The sequence below is a fragment of the Sus scrofa genome, chromosome 7, assembly GCF_000003025.6.
Source record: "Sus scrofa isolate TJ Tabasco breed Duroc chromosome 7, Sscrofa11.1, whole genome shotgun sequence".
Taxonomy (NCBI): Eukaryota; Metazoa; Chordata; class Mammalia; order Artiodactyla; family Suidae; genus Sus; species Sus scrofa.
Window position 1 is genome coordinate 26,517,947 of NC_010449.5, and position 21,719 is coordinate 26,539,665.

At 41.9% G+C, this 21,719-nt stretch overlaps 1 protein-coding gene and 1 long non-coding RNA gene across 4 annotated transcripts in view; both read right to left on the reverse strand.

Moving 5' to 3' along the window:
- Nucleotides 1-5,047, reverse strand: part of TINAG (tubulointerstitial nephritis antigen) — a 74,382-nt gene extending 69,335 nt beyond the window's left edge. The window contains exons 1-2 of one of the 3 annotated variants that reach the window (XM_021098515.1): nt 4,899-5,047; nt 3,956-4,264 (exon numbers count right to left, since the gene is read on the reverse strand). In XM_021098515.1, coding sequence (XP_020954174.1) covers nt 3,956-4,256 — 301 coding nt within the window. In that variant the 5' untranslated portion in view covers nt 4,257-4,264; nt 4,899-5,047. Of the gene's footprint in view, nt 1-3,955; nt 4,448-4,898 lie in introns of those variants that run through there. The other 2 variants (XM_021098514.1, XM_021098516.1) reach the window with 2 other exon arrangements.
- Nucleotides 9,164-21,403, reverse strand: LOC110261502. The gene is made up of 4 exons (XR_002345637.1): nt 21,151-21,403; nt 20,141-20,247; nt 17,185-17,357; nt 9,164-9,643 (listed from the first exon to the last, which is right to left on the reverse strand). It is a non-coding gene; the product is annotated as an uncharacterized LOC110261502 (long non-coding RNA).

The following is a 21,719-nucleotide window of genomic DNA, read 5'->3' on the forward strand; positions in this document are numbered from 1 at the left end:
ATGATGTAATTTATTTAAAAGTACTTCCTCATAGTATGTTTTCATATCTGCGCTGGTCTAAACCTCGCTTTAGGGAAGGCAGCTGTGTGCTCTCATCAGGAACCCACATTCCAGAGGTGGTCAGACTGAGGTGGTCAGGGGAACCCTGAAAGGCCAGACTTCAGGGCAACTGTGACAAGTGCCTCCATTATCCATCTTTAATGAGCACTAGACTCTCAGTGTAATGAACGTCAGATATGGGCTTTCTTTGATAAAATTAGTGGCTTGTTAATCAGCATAATGGATGTAAGTAATCAGTTCTTATTGGTTATTGAATAGTGTTCAATTGAGGTAGATTAGCTAAAATATTTTAAAGTCACATCCCACTCCTGTGGTCCACAGTTTTTATGCATCTCTTAAGGTCACCAGCCTTCACTCTTAATCCCAGAGCCCTAGGATTGATCTCTAAAAGGTCCTGTGTCCAGCTACTGGGAAGGAGGGTTTGTCATTCCCTGACACTCTCTATAATATTATCACATGGCAAAATTCCAATAAACTTTTCAAGCAAGGTAGATGTGGGGACATCTACCAGGACAGACACCTGAGACTTCATGAAGCTTTCAGAGGTTGTGTGGACTGTTGAGGTCTCCTTACCAATGTGTATTTTTGTCACTATCAGTACACATGGCGGCGTTTGGACTGATTTATCTTCATTGAGATGTGGTTAAGGAGGGTGAGAAGGAGCAAATCACCCTCATTCAATTCAAATGCAAGTCAGCAATTTGCATCCATTTTTTAACAATTTGAAGGTAAGAGTTGTGCATAATCAAATTAACTTAGGTCTGTTCACCTCCGATGGTGCACTAGACTCTTTCCTTAAAATCTGCTACACCAGAGATGCTGTCTGGAAAATCCACTCTGGTTCTGTTTCAAACTCTACCACTTGTTTTCTCTATTTGACTTTGAAATTCTCCAACTACTGGAAATAACCAACAGAAATGGAGAAAAAAAAAAAAAACCCACAGAAGGAAGATGTTTATTGATATGTCCAACCTTTAGTTTATGCAAAAGAAATATATTTTTTTAAATCTTAAGTTTATATATATACATATATACATATATATATATATATATATAGTTTTAAGTTCCATGTTTAAAAAGAGTTGCTGTAAAAGAAACTAGACAAGATCATGAAACTAGATAACTGAAAAATATTTAACAAATCAGTGGACAAACAACTTAGCATTTCAGAGGAAAGATGCTTTACCCATGCAAAAAAATATATATATAATATACCATTGTCTATTTATTCTAGTTAGTTTTGTACAATTTTTAGATATTGCATAGTGCTATTTTCTTTCAACCAGGTACTTGCATAAGGAAGATAAAACAAAAGAAAAAAATTACCTTCATGGGAGCAATTATAGTCTAATGTGAACTTTTTGCTACTAAGTAAAATGATGAATTGCTTCCCTTTACAATGAATGGAGTAAAACCTATACCAGGAACATAAGTTCTACCTAAAACACGACCCTAAATTAAAGTCTTAGCAAAATCCTAGCTTTCAAGCAAAAACGGACATTTAAGAAGTAGCAATTTCTTTTCTAAATGGGCTACATGACTCAAATAAGGGAAAGCTCAAATACACTTTAGTGCATCAAAAGTGTCACAGCTTGAATGTAATATTTATACTCAACATCCATGAAGCCAACCCTATTCCTATTTATCATCTTTCAATGAGTTCTCATAATAGAATAAAATCTTTTTGTTTTTTTCCTGTCTTTTTAGGGCATATGGAAGTTCCCAGGCCAAGGGTTGAATCGGAGCTGCAGCTGCCAACCAATACCACAGCCATAGCCATGCTGGATCCAAGCCACATCTGATCTGTCATCTACGCCATAGCTCGCAGAAATGCCAAATCCTTAACCCACTGAGCAGGGCTAGGGATTGAACCCACAACCTCATGGGTACTAGTTGAGTTTGTTACCACTAAGCCACGACAGGAACTCCCAGTATAAAATCTTAAATCCTTAAAACAGCCTATAAATCCTGGCAAAACATGACCTCTATTCACCTCCCAAACTTCAGCTCTTCACTCCCACCCTCCGCTGAGCATGACTCTCCGGATATGGTGGCTTCTGTCCAGTTCCTGGACATGCCACATTCCTTGCTCCCAGATCTCAAAGGCCTTTCTCTCAGCTTCTCCGCAGGTCACCTGGCATCTCAGCTGAATATCTTCCCCCAGTGGCCTCCCCGACCCAGGCTGAGGTCATGTATTCCTTTCCATGTTAATGTGTATTCTGATAGACTTTTTCACAGCACCTTAAATGTTTCCTTCAGAGAATCACACAATTTGCAATTGTACACTGTATGCATTAACTATCTCACCCCCCCCACACACACACACACACAATGTGATTGTCACTCCAATAAGGACAAGATTTTGTTTTTTTTTCTTTCCCGTTTTTGCCCCAGCAAAAGCACAATGCCTGGCTTGGTGGACGTATTCAATGAATATTTTTTGATGAATGGCAATATCTCCCATTTCTAATAGACTATCTGCCACTTTTTAGGGTGAAATAAATATTCATTGAGTTATTTATGGATAAAGGCAAAGCCCTAGCATGAATGATCATATGGAAATTTTAACGTGTAATATATATGTGTTTTAAGGAGAATTTCCTCAATTTTACAAATAGTATGACATTATTGAGAATGAAAGCAACAATCAATATCTAGATTTTGATATCAGGATACCAAATCATTATTCTTATCTAATTGTAATTTCCACCCACCATCACCTATTTATAGTTATGTGACAGAGCTCTGATTAAACCTGCATTTCTGAAAGAGGCACAGTAGAATTGTGGGTTTCTGTTTTGGTTGGTTTTGTTTTTGTCTTTTTGGGGCCACACCTGAGGCACATGGAGGTTCCCAGGCTAGGGGTCGAATCAGAGCTGGAGCCGCTAGCCTACACCACAGCCACAGCAATGGCAGATCTGAGCCACATCTGCAACCTACACCACAGCTATTGGCAATGCCGGATCCTTAACACACTGAGCAAAGCCAGGGATCAAACCTGCATCCTCATGGATGCTAGTCAGATTCGTTTCTGCTGAGCCATGACAGGAACTCCCCTAGAATTGTGTTTTGTGGGCTTTTGTTTGTTTGCAAATTTGGGGTGTATTGATTGCTTAGAACTTATAGCCATTCTACTATAATTGGACCAGTAGAATCAATTGCAGCATTCTCCTTATGAATTATTTGTATTTACTCAGTCTTGGTGTTTTAAAACTACCCTATACAGATCACTCTTTTGTTTTTAGTACCCCAGATCATTTTAAAACCCGAGACTGGCAAAATGAAAACAAAACAAAAATGCACATGAAGACTCTATTTGATATTACTTACCTAGGGACCGTGGCCAACCTTATCCTGCTTTTGCACTGGTTTAAATGGCATTGCTACAGGGTCCATTAGTCCCATGAAATAATAGGTAAAATGTTACATAAATCTGCAGAGGATCAGGTCTGTGACTTAGACGAGGTTTTCTAAGGTTACATTCAAAACAGTGTGAGAGTTTTTTGTCAATACATTTTACAAGGAAAAAAAAGAACTTTAAGTAACCTCTGTATAAGTTGAGTGAGATTCAAAACAGAGTCTAGACCCGCATTTGTGGCTGTCACACCAGAACTTGTCTGAAGTGTTAATATGATGCAAGTGTCTTGCTTCTAAATCAAACATGTTAACAGTCTGAAGAAATTTATCCTGGTGATTAAACTATTTCTCATTTCAAATTAATATAGGGAGGAAGGAAGAAAGGAAAGAAGAAGGAAGGAGAGAAGGCAGGCAGGCAGGCAGGCAGGCAGGCAGGCAGGCAGGCAGGAAGGAAGGAAGGAAGGAAAGAAGGAAGGAGAGAGAAAAGAGAAAGTCTGACAGCTCTAGGATCGTGCTTGAACACATCCCCAAAGCCTACCTTCTGGATACCAAGGCTTCGTATGAGGACGCCATTCTTTCTCTTCACGGCAGAATGACTGGTAATCAGGACAGCAATCAGAATTTTCCCTTTCACAGAATTTATCACAGTAACACACTGCATTTGCCTCATAGAACGGAGTGACACAGCTGTCATCTCTGTCTTCACAACAACCAAAACTTCTACAGTATTGCCCTCGGAAAATGGCTCTTTTAAATCGAGTCCCTTCCAAAATGGTGTGATTCCTAGTGAAATCAGCTCTTGGGTCCACTTCTCTATGAGATAAAGACTGCCTCTTCATCCAAACTCCTGTGGTAAGATAAGCAAGGATTAAGAGCATAGATCCGGTCCACATTCTCTAGAGGTCAGGTGCGGCTCCCACTTTCTGTTATATTTGATAACCTTGGCCTTGGGGCTTCTCTTTGGAGCCTGAATTCGAATCATCAAGACAACTCAGCTTGAATCCTGAAACTGATCCTTTACTTGAACTGAGTGTATTTCTTGTAGTTAAACATTAATCAAGAATTTCAACGTTTGTCCAAGATAATATAAGTGTTAGAAGTAGACCATTGCTATTCCTCCAAAGTTAAAAATTTATATTTCATAGCATGGAAAAAAAACGTCCATCACCATGAAAATAAATACATAAACTTGCAGGCATATATAATACGTGGAATATCGCTTGCCTCCAGAACAATCCCGATTCCTAAGTCAAAAACCTTTCCAGAATCCACATGGCCCAAATTATGCAATACTCTACTGGCAAGGTATAAGAAATTCGAAAGTCAAAAACACAGTTATTCACCTCACCTACTTGCACGGCAACCAAAATCCATTCTCTCCTGAGGTTGCCTGCTAGGATCTGTCATATCAGTAACAGTTGCTCTAAATCATGCCCAGTCACACAGTGGCTTGATTTCCCATCTACACTCCATTTACTTACCAAAAGCATTTTGATTTCAAGGCTTAGTGGAACCTAATTTAGCTAGAAATTCCCTGAAGGTGACCTTTGTTTTCTCCCACTGACTCTCTATTGGACACCAGTTCAGGAACCTGCAGTATCTGGAAGGCAGTTTATCCTCAAGTCAAGTCAGTACTCTGTGCTAAAGGGGGGCGGTGAAGGAAACTCAAAGGTCAAGATGCCATTCGTGTTTCTGTGGATCTCTGCCTTTACAGTGGGCTTTGCTATCCCGTCTTTACTCATTAACTAGAATAACTCCCTTTGAGTGGGGGATAAATAACCAGCAGGCGATGATTCAGCAAGAGTGGCAGCATTGCCTGGTGGAAAGGACTTGTCTTGAGGATCAAAAACCTGGACTCCAGTCCCTGAGCTACTCTTTAATAGGCTTTATGATCTTGGGTTTGCAATTTGCTTCTCTGATCCATAGTTAGTTTCCTATAAAATAAGATCTTCCCCCCCAAGGATAATCTGCAATTTCAATCTTGCAAACTTGTTCCCTGACTTTGCTCCATAAATTACTTGACTCACAGTTTTATCTTCATTGTTTCCCTTTCTTCTGACGCCTTCCTCCCTCTCAGGCTATAAGCCAGTTCAAGTCTCTCTTTTGTCTCAATTTTGCCTCCTCTTGGTGTCACTCTCCATAATCCACACCCCCATCTCTCAAATCCCCAATCTTTTGCAATCACTTCCTTGCCACCCACGGAGTCACTAAACTACTGCTAAGTGCTGTCTCCATCCCCAAGGACTATCACCAATATTGTCCTAACATCAGATTCCCTTTGACCTGTGTCCATCTCTTTCACACCTGAATCTTCGGCAGCAATTATCCCTGTGAAACAAACTGATCAAGAACCGGGGCCAAAGACTTAAACTAATGGAACTGAAATCCTAGTTTCACCACTGACTAGCAGCATGTCTTCCAGCAAGTGTCTTTATCTCTCTAGGCTTCAACTTCTTCATCAACAAAATTTCTTGTGATGATTGCTGTACAACTATAAATGTAATAAAATTCATTGAGAAATAAAAAAATTTAGATAATATTTATTACCATACCAGGTAGGGTGGGAAATTTAAATGAGATAATACATAAAGTACTCAGCACATCACAATGCTAAATAAATGTTAGTTATCACTAAAATGTATATTCTCCACCTAAAAGCTCTTTCCTCCTTTAAATTCTGTGCTTTCTTTCATTCTCTCCTGCTTCTTTTTTTTTTTTTTTTTTTTTTTGTCTTCTCTGGGGTTGCTCCCGCAGCATATGGAGGTCCCAGGCTAGGGGTCGAATCAGAGCTGTAGCCGCTAGCCTACGCCAGAGCCACAGCAATGCGGGATTCAAGCCACGTCTGCAACCTATACCACAGCTCACGGCAACGCTGGATCCTTAACCTACTGAGCAAGGCCAGGGATCAAACCGGCAACCTCATGGTTCCTAGTCGGATTCGTTAACCACTGAGCCACGACGGGAACTCTCACCTCCTGCTTCTTGTCTAGTTTTCATAAAGCTCCCAATTTATCTGCTTACTCTTGGACTCACTTCCTTCCCTTCTCTGAGGTCATTTAAAATATGTTTTCAGCAACATTCTCAATCCTTTCCTTCCCTGGTCCTCACATATCCTCTTTCCTCAAAACTCCCATCGTTGAATCAGTCAAAGCCATGGGGTACAAGATCTTATGCAAGGTGGACTTCCAATCTTGGTATCTCTTTGGCTTCAATTTTTTTTTATTTTTTTATTTTTTATTTTTTTGTCATTTTGCCATTTCTTGGGCCGCTCCTGCAGCATATGGAGGTTCCCAGGCTAGGGGTCTAATCGGAGCTGTAGCTGCTAGCCTACACCAAAGCCAGAGCAACGCAGGATCTGAGCCGCGTCTTCAACCTACACCACTGCACCATGACGGGAACTCCATCTTTGGCTTCAATTTTAACCACTTAACCTGTCAGTCATATTGGTCCAGTCATCCCACTAACCTGGCCTGTCCTCACCATGTCATGCACATGCTTCTTAATACCCTTGACCTTGCTAGTCCTTCTCCAGAACCATGCTTCCCAGATATTCACATGGCTCAGTCTCTCATCTCTTTCAAGTCTTTTTTTCAAATGACACCTTCTCAGAGAGACCTTGCCCATATTTCCTATCTAAAATGATATCTTGGAGTTCCCATCATGGCTCGGTGGAAAGAGTCTGACTAGCATCCATGAGGATGAAGGTTTGATCCCTGGCCTTGCTCAGTGGGTTAAGGATCTGGCGTTGCCGTTAGCTGTGGTGTAGGTTGTAGACATGGCTTGGGCTTGGATCCTTCATTGCTGTAGCTATGGTATAGGCCAGCAGCTGTAGCTCCGATTCATCTCCTAGCCTGGGAATTTCCATTGGCCACAGGTGCAGCCCTAAAAAAAAAAAAGACCAAAAAAAAAATAAAATAAGATGATATTCTGTCTCCAGCCTCAACTCATCCTGTCCCCATTCTCAGTGCTTATCACTAATATACTATATTTTATTCATCAATCTTATTTATTTTCTATATTTCCTCTCTGGAAAGCTCTACAAAATCATAGAATACTGTGTATGTGTAACTTTTCTGTTAACTATTTTATGTTCAGCACTTAGTGCCTGACATATTTTAGGCACTTGATAAGCATTTATTCAATAAATACATGAATCCTACAAATTGCACTTTTCTACCCCTGTACTATGTCTATTAATTATTGTTGGAGTTGATCTACCAGCTCACAGAATTGGTGCCACCACAAATTTTTGGATTCTTGTCTCAGCTAAGCTCTTAAATGCTGCTGTATTTCTTTAACTTGCTCCCTTAGAGACTATTACAAATCCTGCTTTTCTAACTTCCTAGAGATCATCACTTTCTAGGGAAGACATTCTCTCAGAAGCCACCAAGAAACAAAGATAGAAAAAAGACAGCACACATTCATCCTCTGTCTCCCTGTCATCACACCCATAAACCTATCCACATCTGCAGCCACTCTTTCCGTCCTCCTTCCAGACTCGGAAGATGAGGTGTCATTCTATTCTCAGGCAATGCTTCCCCCTATGATTTCTAGATCACCACCCTTTATCTTATTACCTCTTAGTTCCTGCACATCTTCAACCCCTTTCTCCTCCAGTTACTTCAGTCCATTCGTAGGATTACAGCTAGGCTGTTGTCACTTTGTCCATAGTCCCATCATCCTTACCACGTGAGGACAAGCTGGCCGAAACGCCAGCCATGTGAGTTATTGACCATAGCCTATTCCTTCCCCTGCCCCGTGCATAACATTCCAGAAGTGCTGAGAACCACACCCTCCCTGTGACCCAGGAGCAGCCTTTCAACAATGCGTGGAGGAGTTGTTCTAGAAACACCCGACTCTCCTTACTCTCTGATATATTATCTTTGACATGACTCTCACCCCGAGGTAAGAGTGAGAGCTCCACAATGAGAAGGGACGGACGGCAGTGCCCTAACTTGTTTGTTTACTTCACATGGTTAAATATTGCAGTTTACCCCATCTGGTAAGTGTGACTACTGATTATAACATCTCACTTCAATCAAGGCACCCTCTCAAAAGCTTTAAACTTCACATTGAAAGTGACCTATTTGACACAAGTTCTACTACTGATAGTTTCTTTAAGACCAGGAGTTTTCAACAGGGGGTGACTTTGCCTCCCAAGAGAAGTTTAGCAATGTCTGGAGACTGTTTTCATTGTCCAGACCACAAGCATCTGGTGCGTAGAGGCTATGGATGCTGCATAACTTCGTAGAATACAAAGGACAGAATCTACAACAAAGAATCATTTGCCCAAAAGTGTCCATGAAGACACCATCAATAATCCCTGATTGACACATATTACAAAAATTTTTAGGAGTTCCCTGATGGCTCAGTGGGTTAAGGACCAAATGCTGTCACTGCTATGGCTCAGGCTCCATCCGTGGCCCTGGAACTTTCACGTGCCATGAGCTTGACCCCCCCCCGCCAAAAAAAAAAAAATTAAAAAAATTTTTTTAAACTTTTTTAATTTTTTAAAAAGTTTTATTAATTTTTTAATTTTTTGTCTTTTTCCCTTTTCATGGGCCACACCTGCAGCATATGGAGGTTCCCAAGCTAGGGGTCTAATCAGAGCTGTAGCCACCAGCCTACGCCAGAGCCACAGCAACTCAGGATCCGAGTCACGTCTGCGACCTACACCACAGCTCAAGGCAACGCTGGATCCGTAACCCACTGAGCAAGGTCGGGGATCAAACCGGCAACCTCATGGTTCCTAGTCGGATTTGTTAACCACTGCGCCACGACGGGAACTCCTTAAAAAGTTTGATTGAAGTATACCTGATTTACAACGTTTTGATCATTTCTACTGTACAACAAAGTGATGCAGTTTTGCATATACACACTAACAAGAACTACCAAGAAATCACACAAAAAAAGATCATGTTTACCTGCAATTTGGACTTATATAAAGATTGATCAGATGAATGCCCATAAATGGTTGCTTTGAGATAATAACCAATAATGCTAGGGCATATGAACTGGGGGTGCCAGTTCAAAAATTGGGGGTGTAGTGTATGCATAACTAGAAAGGTTGGAGTCCACCATGTCACATCTTCTTCCAATATGACCACGCTCCTTGAGTGAGCTACCTCTCAGGTGAGAAGAAAAGTGCTGCATCCCCTCTTCTTGTGATTTTCACAGCCTTCATTACACAGGAACAGTGGAGGGAATTAGCACCTTTGGATATTTCCTAGGAAAGAAGGACATCGATCAAACAACTTTCTTTCTTTTTTCTTTTTCTTTCTTTCTTTTTTTTTTTTTTTTTTTTTTTTTTTTTTGCTTTTTAGTGCTGCACCTGCAGCATATGGAGGTTCCCAGACTAGGGGTCCAATTGGAGCTGCAGCTGCAGGCCTACACCACAGCCACAGCAATGCCAGATCTGAGCCGCAGCTCATGGCAATGCCGGATCCTTAACCCATGGAGCGAGGTCAGGGATTGAACTTGCAACCTCATAGTTCCTAGTTGGATTTGTTTCCACTTCGCCACAATGGGAACTCCTCAAATAACTTTCTTAACACTAGCTCTTAGCCAGATGCGGTAAAAATGGACAGGACACTGGAAATTTTCGTGATGTTTAAACTATAGTCCCCTCTCACCCACAGTTTCCCTTTCTGTGGTTTCAGTTGCCCACAGTCAATCATGGTCTGAAAATATTAAATGGAAAATTCCAGAAATAAACAATTCCTGAGTTTTACGTTGTGCACTGTTCTGAGTAGTGTGAGGATCTCTCGCCCTGTCAGGCTCCTTGCCATCAAGGACGTGACCATCCCTCTGTCCAGGGCCCCCACACTACGTACACTACCCGCCCCAATAACACTCCACTGAGTTCACTAAAATTTCAGAATAAAGGATTTCAATGAGACATAAAGAAAACTTCTGCCCACAAGGTGCTGCTCTCTTTGGATTGGGCAGCTGAAGAAGACAGGAGGATTTTACACATTGTAATTACAATATATGTCTGGTATTTCAGAGCTGTCTGAAACACTGCCTCCTGGGCTGTAGTTAAGTGGACCAAACAAAAGATGTCTTGGTCATCTGTGAATGCAGCCACTCCCAAGGTGTGGACCAGTGAGCCCTGAGGGAATTCCGGAAAGAAAAAAGGAATATTGTCCTGTAGCTGAGGTGCATATCAAAGCAGTGATTCTAGTAAGCCCAGAGCTTTACATCTTCACATAGAAACTGCTTTTCTATAAATCTTTTGTTCCTACTACCTTCCCTTTCTTGCAAAAACTCATATATTCTAGCTCCCCCTCACTTCCTTAGAGCAGTTTCTCAGGGCTTCCTGAGATGCTGTCTCCCAGGCTTAAGTCCTAATTTTGCCCTAAATAAAACTTAAATCTCAACAACAACAAAACAACAAATACATGTCTGTATATGCACATCTATATGTCTATATAATACATAATACATACTATGTGTTTGTGTGTACACATAATCTCTTTGGATCCTTGCAATCGTCAGTCCATGATGGTAGAAATTGTAATTATTATCCTGATTTCTGTTTTCACAGATGAAAGACTGAGACTCAACGAACTATGCAAGTTCACAGTCAAGGATGAAGTGGTTGACCCCAAGCTCAGGGCACACATCCCTCTCTATCCAGCCTTCTGTTCAAGTGTTCATCACAGCATGGATATTCTTTCCAGCTCCTTTCCACTCCACTGATTCCTGAGGTGAAGAGAATGTAGGAGGAGCTGGAGAACTAGGGAAGGATCACAGGGTTTTTTCACTGACTGGTTATACATTGTAAAAACACTCAAGGGAAACTCCACTCTTCTGGGGAAATTTACCAGTTAACGCAGATTTGGTCTCTAGTCATACATTGCTGAAAAAATTGAAACAAGTGAAAACTTAGCATTTCCACGAAATGGAAAAGATGATCTTGCAATAGCTCCCCCACTGGTAATAGTTCAGGATGCTGGGCCCAGGTCTAGGGATGTATTAATTATGCTCAAAAGCTTCTAATCTCTCCCAATAATTAAACAGGAACTTTGGTTTACTTTTCCCTTGGTTTTTTGTTTGTTTTGTTTTTTTTACTTTTTTTAACAGCAATTTCGACATCATTTTCATTTTCCAACATAGAATTGCATGCACAGCTATTTATATAGTATGCATTAGCCGATTAAGACATAGTAGAGAGAGTATTTGGTTTAGACCAATAGGCACCAAGAATCCTCTAATGGGCCAAGAGAATGCATCCAATTTGAGCCTGGAAGGAAAAGAGAGAGAGGCCCTAACAAAGGTTTCATTTTACCTCCAACTTGGTCTACACTCTAGTTCAAGAACTTCCTACAGAGGTTATGCTGCGAATAGGCAGGGGATGGGGTGGGGTGGCCAAAACTCAGCCTTTGTTGCAGGTGCCAAATACAAATACGGAGACAGAGTTTTGGGTGAAGGAGAACAAGATAGCTTTATAGCTTTGCCAGGCAAAGGGAGCCACAGCAAGCTAATGCCTTAAAGACTGTGCCCTCCTTGGGAAAGATTGGAAGGTGATTTTATAGTTTGGGAGTGGAAAATAGAGCCATTGATAAGGATCAGGGTAGATGAGAGCTTGCATTGTTTTTCAAAGCTGGTGTTTAGGTGGTCCCAGGATTGGTTCTGAAGATCTTTCTTTTAGAGTGAAAAGTGCTCCATCAACATCTTCCGTTTGTTGGGGGTTTCTGTTCTGTGGAAGAACTCAAAGGTATTGTTATATAAGAGTTCCTGTCATGGGTCAGCGGAAATGAACCTGACTAGGATCCATGAAGACGCAGGTTCTATCTCTGGCCTCACTAAGTGGGTTAAGGATCCGTGAACTGTGGTGTAGGTTGCAGACATGGCTCAGATCTGGCATTGCTGTGGTTGTGGTATAGGCCAGAGGCTACAGCTCTGATTCGACCCCTAGCCTGGGAACCTCCATATGTCACAGGTGTGAGCCTAAAAAAAAAGACAAAAAGAAAAAAAAAAAGATATTGTGATGTATATTCCATGAGGGGGGAACCAGGACCCTGCCCCAAGGCTGCACTGTGGTCTCTTGACTGCTCCTCACAGGCCTTTGCATCCCCTCCCTTCCCTGATTAGCAACTGTTTGAACCTGCTTTTTGGAACTCAGGGAAAGCCCATTCCCCCAAAACAGGAAATGGTGGATGCAGAAAAACTCTTGTGCCCAGGAACCCCACAGGGCCCTGCTTGGTTTTCGGGGGAAGGGGGTCTTTGAAATCTCATAATGATAGGACTCAAAAGAAACCCGCAAAACCAAGAAAATGCATGAAAGCAAAGAAGATCATAAAAGACTACAAGGGAGAAAAAGCTAACAGCAAAAGCTTATTAGAGGAAAAAGTTGTGCCTATGAATAATAACAAAATTTTCTTTAACATCAAAATTCTAATTTAAATATTTAAACAGGAAACGATGGGGAATGTGAATAGTTACCTCTAAAACTAATAAAAAAAATTTTAATTAATGCTTTATTTTACAAGAGGCACTTGAAAATAACAACTAGGTCTTCCATCTCACTCTCTTAGCATACTTTTAATAGCAATTCTTTGAGAAAAGGCAGGGTTTATGTTTTGGTTTGGGTTTTTTTTTTGTCTTTTTAGGACTGTAACCATGACATGTTGAGTTCTCAGGCTAGGGGTCTAATCTGAGCTGTAGCTGCCGGCCTACACCACAGCAACAGCAACTTGAGATCTGAGCCACATCTGTGACCTTCATCACAGCTCATGGCAATGCTGGATCCTTAACCCACTGAGCGAGGCCAGGGATCGAACCCATATCCTCAAGAATACTAGTTGGATTCTTTATGGCTGAACCACGATGGCAACGCTGAGATAAGGCAGTTTTATTCACTCGTTATTTCACTCAAAAATATATATATTGAACTCCAAATATATTCCAGGCACTACTCTATTGGTGGAATGCAGAGATTGATGACACCTAATCCTTACAGAACAATCCAGTATAGTCAGGGAAGCCAGCTTGTAAAGAAATCATTGCTATGGGCCTTGATAAACGTTACTACAAAGAGGCTAAGGATTAATGAGAGCAAAAAGAGTGCAGTGGCCAGCGCTTCCCAGTGGAGTTGATAGGGATGGAGTAGGCACAGGTAGCTGTAGAAGTCCCACATGTAGAGAGGGAAACCTAAGGGACTTTGGGAGAGCACTGTAAATTAATAATTGCTCAAGAAAGCCATCAGAACAAGGAAGGCTTGCTGGACTAGTGGAGGTGTGAGAACTGCCTCATGTCATTGGGTGGGGGATGCAAGGAGACCTGCATTCAGATTCAGACCAAGGGCAGGAGTTTGAGGACTGCCCTTCTGCTCCTTTGAATACACACCTTACTGGATACCAAGGAGCAGCTACTACTCTATCTAGAAAGAGGAAGAGGGGGTCTTTTCCACCCCCCATCCCCCTTGGATGATAAAACTGTAGCCCACCTAACCCTTGGGACAGAGACTCCTTATCTGCCTGCTTCCATCTCTCACTAGCATCCTGTCTTAATAAATCTATTTCTTGCCTATCACTGTCTCTCGCTGAATTCCTTCTGCGTGGAGGCATGAAGAACCTAAACCTCAGTAGGTCCAGACACCAGGTGAGTGATTCTAATTTAAAACTGTGGGTTCAAGTCCCAATCTGGCTTTAGGCTGGGTTCGAGTTCCCAGCACATGGGTTCAAGTCCCAGTCTGTGTTCTGACTAGGTTCAGGCCTTTAGTGCTGTCAGCTTCAGCATTAGGAAAGACGTTACTAAGCAAGTAACTTGTCAGCTGAGTCTTAAAAAAGAAAGTAGGATTTTGTTGCATAACGTAAGTAGAATTCTGGACTGAGAAACAAGATATAACACTACATATTTGAAAAACTGGTAGGGGCCAGATAATTTTGGATACCGAATGACAGAGACACACTAAATATAGACTTACCTTTAAAAATTAGAAAAAATAAATAAATCCATTGTTTTTGCTCACCCAGGGTTTGCTTTTTTACTTTTTTTTTTTTTTCCCCCCCTTTAGAGATTTGCTCTTTCTCCAGTCCATGGATTCTTGGTGAAAGGTCTCATAGGTCTCCACCGTTACCATATTCTGGAACTTTCCTGTGATGTAAACCAAGCCCATCCATCACTGTCTCCCCTGAGAACTGAATCTTGGGTGCAGTGACTGCTACGTAGAACAGGAGGGGCTGAGTGACTCAGGTAGTGACACCCCTGCGACTGAGCAGGAGGTACTGACCAAGCTCCTCGGTCCGTCAGCTTTTCTTTAATTTCTGGAAAAACCAATATCTTTCAAAACACATTTTTGGAGGGACCATCTATTAACCCTAGTCAGTATGGTTCTTTTGTACCTGTCATTTGCAACTAATGAATTTGGGGACAGGAAGTTATTCTAGATTCACAACAAGAGAAGGATATGGCCAGGATGGCCTTTGTTGATAGATCATCATGCTGGCAGGACAGAGGATAGATTAGATGCAATTGGAGACTGGAAGATGAGTCAGGAAACTATTGCATGAGTCTTGGCAAGGGTGATGAGAACTTGTCCTTGAGAAGGACAAGTTTGAAATAGAGTTAAATAAGAAAGATTGGAAGGAGTAATACTTATAAGATGTCTAGTGGGAATGTGGAGATAAAGGAATAGGGGTAGCCTATTCCAGATTCATGCAGAGAAAATTGAAAAAAGTAAAGCCATACCTCGCCTGACTATGTAGGAGCATTAGCTACAGAAGAAGCAGTTTGGGGCCAAAATTAAGTCAGTTTGGAATCTATTGTTAGGTATTCTAATAGGTTCTCCAGAGGGAGACACCTGATGACAACTGGCTTCCATTTTTGCTGGAGTGTAGATTCAGAAATCATCAGCGTAGATGATAGAGCCACAAACGTGAATGACATGACCCATCGTCAGCCAGGGCTGAAGTATGACTCTGTAAGGAACATATTTGAATAGTCTAAATGCGTTTGGAAGTGCATTTGCAAAGAATTGTATTTTAGAACTTTATGGGTTATACTGAAAGGTTTTTTTGTTTTTTTTTTTGTTTTGTTTTTGTCTTTTTGCCATTTCTTGGGCGACTTCCTCGGCATATGGAGGTTCCCAGGCTAGGGGTCCAATCGGAGCTGTAGCCACCGGCCTACACCAGAACCACAGCAACACAGGATCTGAGCCGCATCTGCGACCTACACCACAGCTCACGGCAACGCTGGATCCTTAATCCACTGAGCAAGGCCAGGGATCGAACCCCCAATCTCATGGTTCCTAGTCGGATTCGTTAACCACTGAGCCACAACAGGAACTCCAGGTTATACTGAAAGTTTTTTAAATCTTTTTTTCATAAACTATATGAAAATTCCAAATATTCCTCAGGTATTTGTTTCCTGAGACTTCATGGTGTATCAGAATGATTCTTAGCTTTGTATTCAAGTCAAAATTATGCTGAAATTCCTTACTAGTCATGTGACATTAGTCAAGTTATTTTATCTTATGTGCTTGGTCAACTCAAATATCAAAATAGTGAGTTCCTATTGTGGCACAGCAGAAACAAATCCAACTTGGAACTATGAGGTTTCAGGTTCGATCCCTGGCCTCACTCAGTGGATTAAGGATCCGACATTGCCATAAGCTGTGGTGTAGGTGGCAGACGTGGTTCGGGTCTGGCATTGCTGTGGCTGTGATGTAGGCCGGCAGCTGTAGCTCTGACTGGACCCTTAGCCTGGGAATCTCCATATGCCGCTAGTGCAGCCCTAAAAAGTGGAAAAAAAAATCAAAATAGGAAGCATAACAGCAATTTTATAGAGTTGCTTTGCGGATTAAATAAAATAACCTGTGAGAAACATGCAGACACTCTTTTACTTGCAAAGGGTCAGTTTGCAAAAGGCTGATCTCAAGCCAATGTCTTTACAATCCAAAGCGACTCCAATGTTTTAGCTTGTGGTCCAAATGCATTCCCTAAAATGACTTAAAACCAGAGATAATCTTATCCTCTTTGCTGATATGTATTTATGTAGAAATCTTTTTCAAAACCTGACTGCCTCATCTATGTGAAAATGTGTGAATAAGGTCAGCCATTTTCTCAGTGACCTCTTCGCAAGTGAAAGAGTCATTGTCAGCACCTGGCAATAGCACTGACTGGCTCATCGCTGGTTTTAATAGACCAACTGTGAGAAAGCTTTGAGCCTGTGCAGCCTCCACCAGCTTGAGGCAATCATCCTAAATATACAACACGAGCACACCCAGTCTTCAAAAGCCCTTTCATTTACACACCCATCACTTCATTTCTGAACTCCTCAACCAATGGGTCACACACTGGCTGCAGAACAGAATCAACTGAGAGGTAAAAATTATAAAAAAAGGAAAGTCAGCCAGTGTCTAGGTCTTCTCCCAAGAAGAGAGGATGCCACCATTATGGCATGAAATATGGTTTAGCTCAAAAACCCCTGCTGGAGGTGCTTCATTTTTTTGGTTTCATTTTTTTGGTTTCTTTTTTTTTTTTCATTTTTTGTTTCATTTTTTTGGTTTCATTTTTTCAATACATATATGTAAGCTATGTTCTAATATATTGGCTCATGTGATTATGAAGGCTGAGTGGTCCCACCAGCTACCATCTACAAGCTGGAGATGTTGAAAACCTGGTGTAGCTGAAAATGTGGCCTCTGTACACTGGCATCAATTAAGTCTCAGAGAGAGAATGTTGAGGAAGAGAAAGAACAGCTTTACTGCTTTGCCAAGCAAAGGAGGACACAGTAGGCTAGTGCCTCAAAACTACGTCCTACCTTGCGAGGGGATAGCAAGGAGGTGATAGCTTTAGCTCAGGAGACAGGGTTGTTGACGCAGGTGTCTGTATTGTTCTTCGTCCGTAGATCATTTCAGAGTCATCAAGGCAGCACCAGTGGGTCCGGGGATGGTTTCTAGTTGTCTTTGGAGTTATTGTTCCTTGACCTTCTCTCTGGAATGAAGATCGCTTATAAGGGAGGGGTGTTAGGGAGGGTCTCAATTGCAAAAGAAAACAGCAGGTGCAATATAACTCTAGAAAGTAACCATTAGTAAAAGAAAGCAGAGGTCTTTTGTGAGAAGCCAAATGCTAGGTGTGATATAATGCTAACCAGAAAGTAACTATGAGTAACAAGTTAATGGGCCAAGGCAGGACATCACATAAAGGAGACTGTTTTAACTAGTTTTTAGTTGCAACATTTCCTCATTAGTAACTCTTCCTCAGTCAGCCTTTTGCGACTGAGGAGTGACTAAAGGAAAAGTCTTTTACTTCAAAACATTATGATTTAGAGTCTGATACATGGTTTCACTGGCAGTCAAGTTTGAAAGGGTAAGACCCAGTGGGGGAGTGGGGGATTTAGGTTCCACCAGGAGTCTGAAGGCTTAAGAAACCAATGTCAAGGAGTTCCCTTTGTGGCGCAGTGGTTAACGAATCCAACTAGGAACCATGCGGTTTCGGGTTCGACCCCTGGCCTTGCTCAGTGGGTTGAGGATCCAGGTGTTGCCCTGAGCTGTAGTGTGGGTCGCTGACTCGGCTCGGATCCCAAGTTGCTGTGGTTGTTTCATAGGCCGGCAGCTACAACTCTGATTAGACCCCTAGCCTGAGAACCTCCATATGCCGCAGGCCCTAGAAAAAGGCAAAAAGACAAAAAAAAAAAAAAAAAAAAATGTCAAAAGTTTAGATAAGCTATTCCATGGCATTACCATCCTGGTATCCATTTTATTTGGCCAAGTGGTCTGTGGGAACCTTGAACTGGCACCAACCCCTTCATCCAGCACACAACCTAGATAACAGCTGCTGAGTTATGAGAAAATATACGCTCCTGATAGGACTTCCCAAATGTCCTGATGATCAAGAGTCTCCTCTGCCTGGAGTTCCCGCTGTGGTGCGAAGGGATCAGCCACATCTCTGGAACTCTGGGATGCCGCTTCCATCCTGGCCCAGCACAGAGGGCTAAGGATTTTTTTTCAATCACTTTCCCTCATCTCTTGCTTATTCATTTCACTGCTACAGACCTAGGACCTTCCTTCAAGTATTTCAGGATTCGTGATATATCCTTTGGATTCGGTCTTATTGAAAAATGTGTCATTCTATACACTTGTGCAACACTCACCCATTTCTTTATCACTTTTAACTTTAAAAAAATTATCTCTATTATCCCCCCCCCATCATGTCTTTTCATTTCAGCACTTATCCCGTACTTATCTACTCTAATGGGGTTAATCATGACCATCAATTATCTCTGTCTTGTGTGGCAGACTTCCTGTCTATGACTCAAGAAACACAGTCACCAAAATGACCTAACGTTACTATTAACCCCCTCGATTGGTAAAATACAGGGCTTTCATTGTAGCGTAATTTCATTCATCTAGTGAGAATCCATGAATGGAAAAGTTGAAAAGGAGAAAAGATTCTGTACCAGATTTATAAGAGGCACTCAATACAAATTAGTTTCCTCTCTGAGTTATGCCCTTGCTCTGCCCCTCCCTTCACTATCATTCACCTTTGGATAATAAATGCATTAGCCAGATCTTACCTAATCTTAAATTCTAATCTCTCGTGGGCTATTAACATTCAGCAATTGTGTTTCCTCTTTTTGTAGAATAGAGGAGAGTTTGTATTCGTGAGTGGGGGTCCTGGTGGTGTTCACCCCCTATTTCCTCACAGAGATGGTGATAACCAGCCCTTCGGTAAGGAAGGTGTTCCATCAGAACAGAATGAGGAAAAGGAGATACAGCACCAGATGAGATGGATGTGTGAGGGTTGAAGGCAGGATGGTGGTTCCGGACAAAGACGGGGCTTCTTCTTATCAGAAATGACACCTTTTGGTGTGTTGTACAGGGACGGTAAGTTATGGGTTCTTCCCTCCCCACGGTGAGGCAGAAACCACAGCCTACTGGAAAAGCTGAGTCATTTTGAGCAGCTGCTTCAGTGAACACCAGAAGAGAGAGAAGGGAAGCATTTCCACGCTCACAGACACACCAAGAGGAGATTGGAGACTAACAACTGTTTCTAAAATGTTTCAAAGCTCTAAGGACCAAAAAAGAAAGAATGGGAGAAAGAAAGAAAGAAAGGAAGGAAGGAAGGAAGGAAGGAAGGAAGGGAGGGAGGAAGGGAGGAAGGGAGAAAGAGGAATGCATCCCTTACACAACATAGAGGGATGTAAATAATAGCCCTGAAACAATCTCATTTAAAACAGTGTGGGCTTTGGAACCAAAGAGAACCAAACGTGGGTTTTAGCTTTGGCCCTCGTAGTTTGGGGTATTTTTTAAAAGGTCACTCAATCCTTCTGCAGCTCAGTTTCTGAAATGATAATAAATACACCAGTTCAGCACATTTTCTCCCGTAAAGCTTGTCGGTGTGCAGGACAACAACTGTGTAGAGCCTGAGCCAAGCCGAACCCACTTCGTGTCTCTGCCCTCCTGGCAGCGTGGTGGAAATGTTATGCCCAGGCATTTTTTGCTGCTGAAATCAGAGTCAGTTTCAGCATCTTAAGAGAGTGCAGGCTGAATTCATATCAGATTCTGCCTTGTATTTCTAGCCCCCTGAAGCAACACTATATGCAGCATTATCAAGTCCAGTTACATTATGTTAAATTTCATTACCAAGTAGCTCTGCTAGCTTTTGTGTCTACAATAATGACATTCCGATTACCTCACAGCTGCCCACAATATTATATTGGTACATATTTGTGCAATCAAAAGATCCAGTTTGAGTTTGAGACAGACATCACTTACGGAAAAGCTGGTTGCAGAAGGTTAAGAGTAATCGTTTGGCTTTCCTGCCTATCAGTGAAGTGGACGATGGCTCTTCCATTTACATTCAAGCCCGGGGCCCCAGAGGCCTACAGTATCACGAAGTAGGGGAAAAAAAAGAAAATAATTTTCTATCGTATTGAAAATAATTTTCTATCGTATTGCTTGCTCGCTGCCTCTGTGTTCACGAAGTTCATTCTTCGACTGCCGTTAGAATGACTTATGTAATCCTAAAAGTAAAGGGTAATGTTTTCTGGAATTCTGTTGCTTTCTCTAAAGGACCAACCAACAAAGACCATTCCCAGGAAAACAAAACACTCAGATGGTTTACAAATCTAATTCCTCACACAGCTTCACTTATTGGCTCCGATGCCCAGTCTAGATTTTGCTGCAAATTCCTTACCCATGTTGTCACCGTACACTGGACATGTCCACTTAAATATCTCTGTTATCTTTAACTTGACATTTGTAAAACTCAGTTTATATTCTGCCTTTTCTACTGCCTTCTTTTTGTCTCCAGCCCAACACACACACACACACACACACACACACACACACACACACACACACACACTCTCTCTCTCTCTCTCTCTCTCTCTCTCTCTCTCTTTCTATGTCCCAGTATTTATCAGGATAGGCTAGCTTTATTCTGCAAGAGTAAACAGCGCCTGGCACAAAAGCCTATGTCCCCCATTGCTTTTTAGGAAATAGGCCTCACTCAGCCTCTTTGACCTTTCCTGAGTTGCTAATCAGGGCAGGGGATACAGAGAACAGGGAGGAGCCATCAAGAGATCATAGGGCAGCCTTGGGGTAGGGTCCTGGGTCCTCCTCAATGAATAAAGCTATCAATATCTTTGAGCTCTTCTGCAGAATGAAAACCCCAACAAAGGGAAGATGTTAATGAAGCATTCTTCATTCTGGAAAGAAGAGCACCAGACCACTGAGCACCAGCTTTGAAAATAATACAACCTTACCTCTACCCTCATCCTTACCTGCTGCTGTTTTCCACTCCCAAACTAAAAAAACCAGGGGAAGAACAGTCTTTAGGGCACTAGCCTGCTGTGACCCATCTTTGTCTTGTCTGGCAGAGCAGGAAAGCTGTCTTTTTTCCCCTTCACCCAAAACTCTGGCTCCACATTTCTATTCCACAAAATCTGAAGAGGCCGAGTTTCGGCCACAAAATCTCAAAGCACAACATACACAGTTTCTTTCCAGCTCACACAGAGTTCTCCTCTCTTGACTGGGCAACAATCCAGAGCAGCTGTCCTCCATGGCATTGAAGCAGAATATTAACTCAGGTGGTCAGTGTAGGAGCATGGGCTCCCATGCATTCTTTGCTATGGCCATTGATTAACATTTGTAGCTTAAGGGCTCCAGGGAGTAACATCCCCACAGGCCTTGTTTATTAAAGGGAGTGTACCTGTGCCCAGATGGACATTAATCCCCTGTGACTCAGTTTACAGGAAGAAAAGGACAAAGAAACTGAGACTTATAGGATATTTCCAACCCTAGGACCCTATTGGACAAGGACTCATGTGGGTAATTGAACAAGGCCAATGGG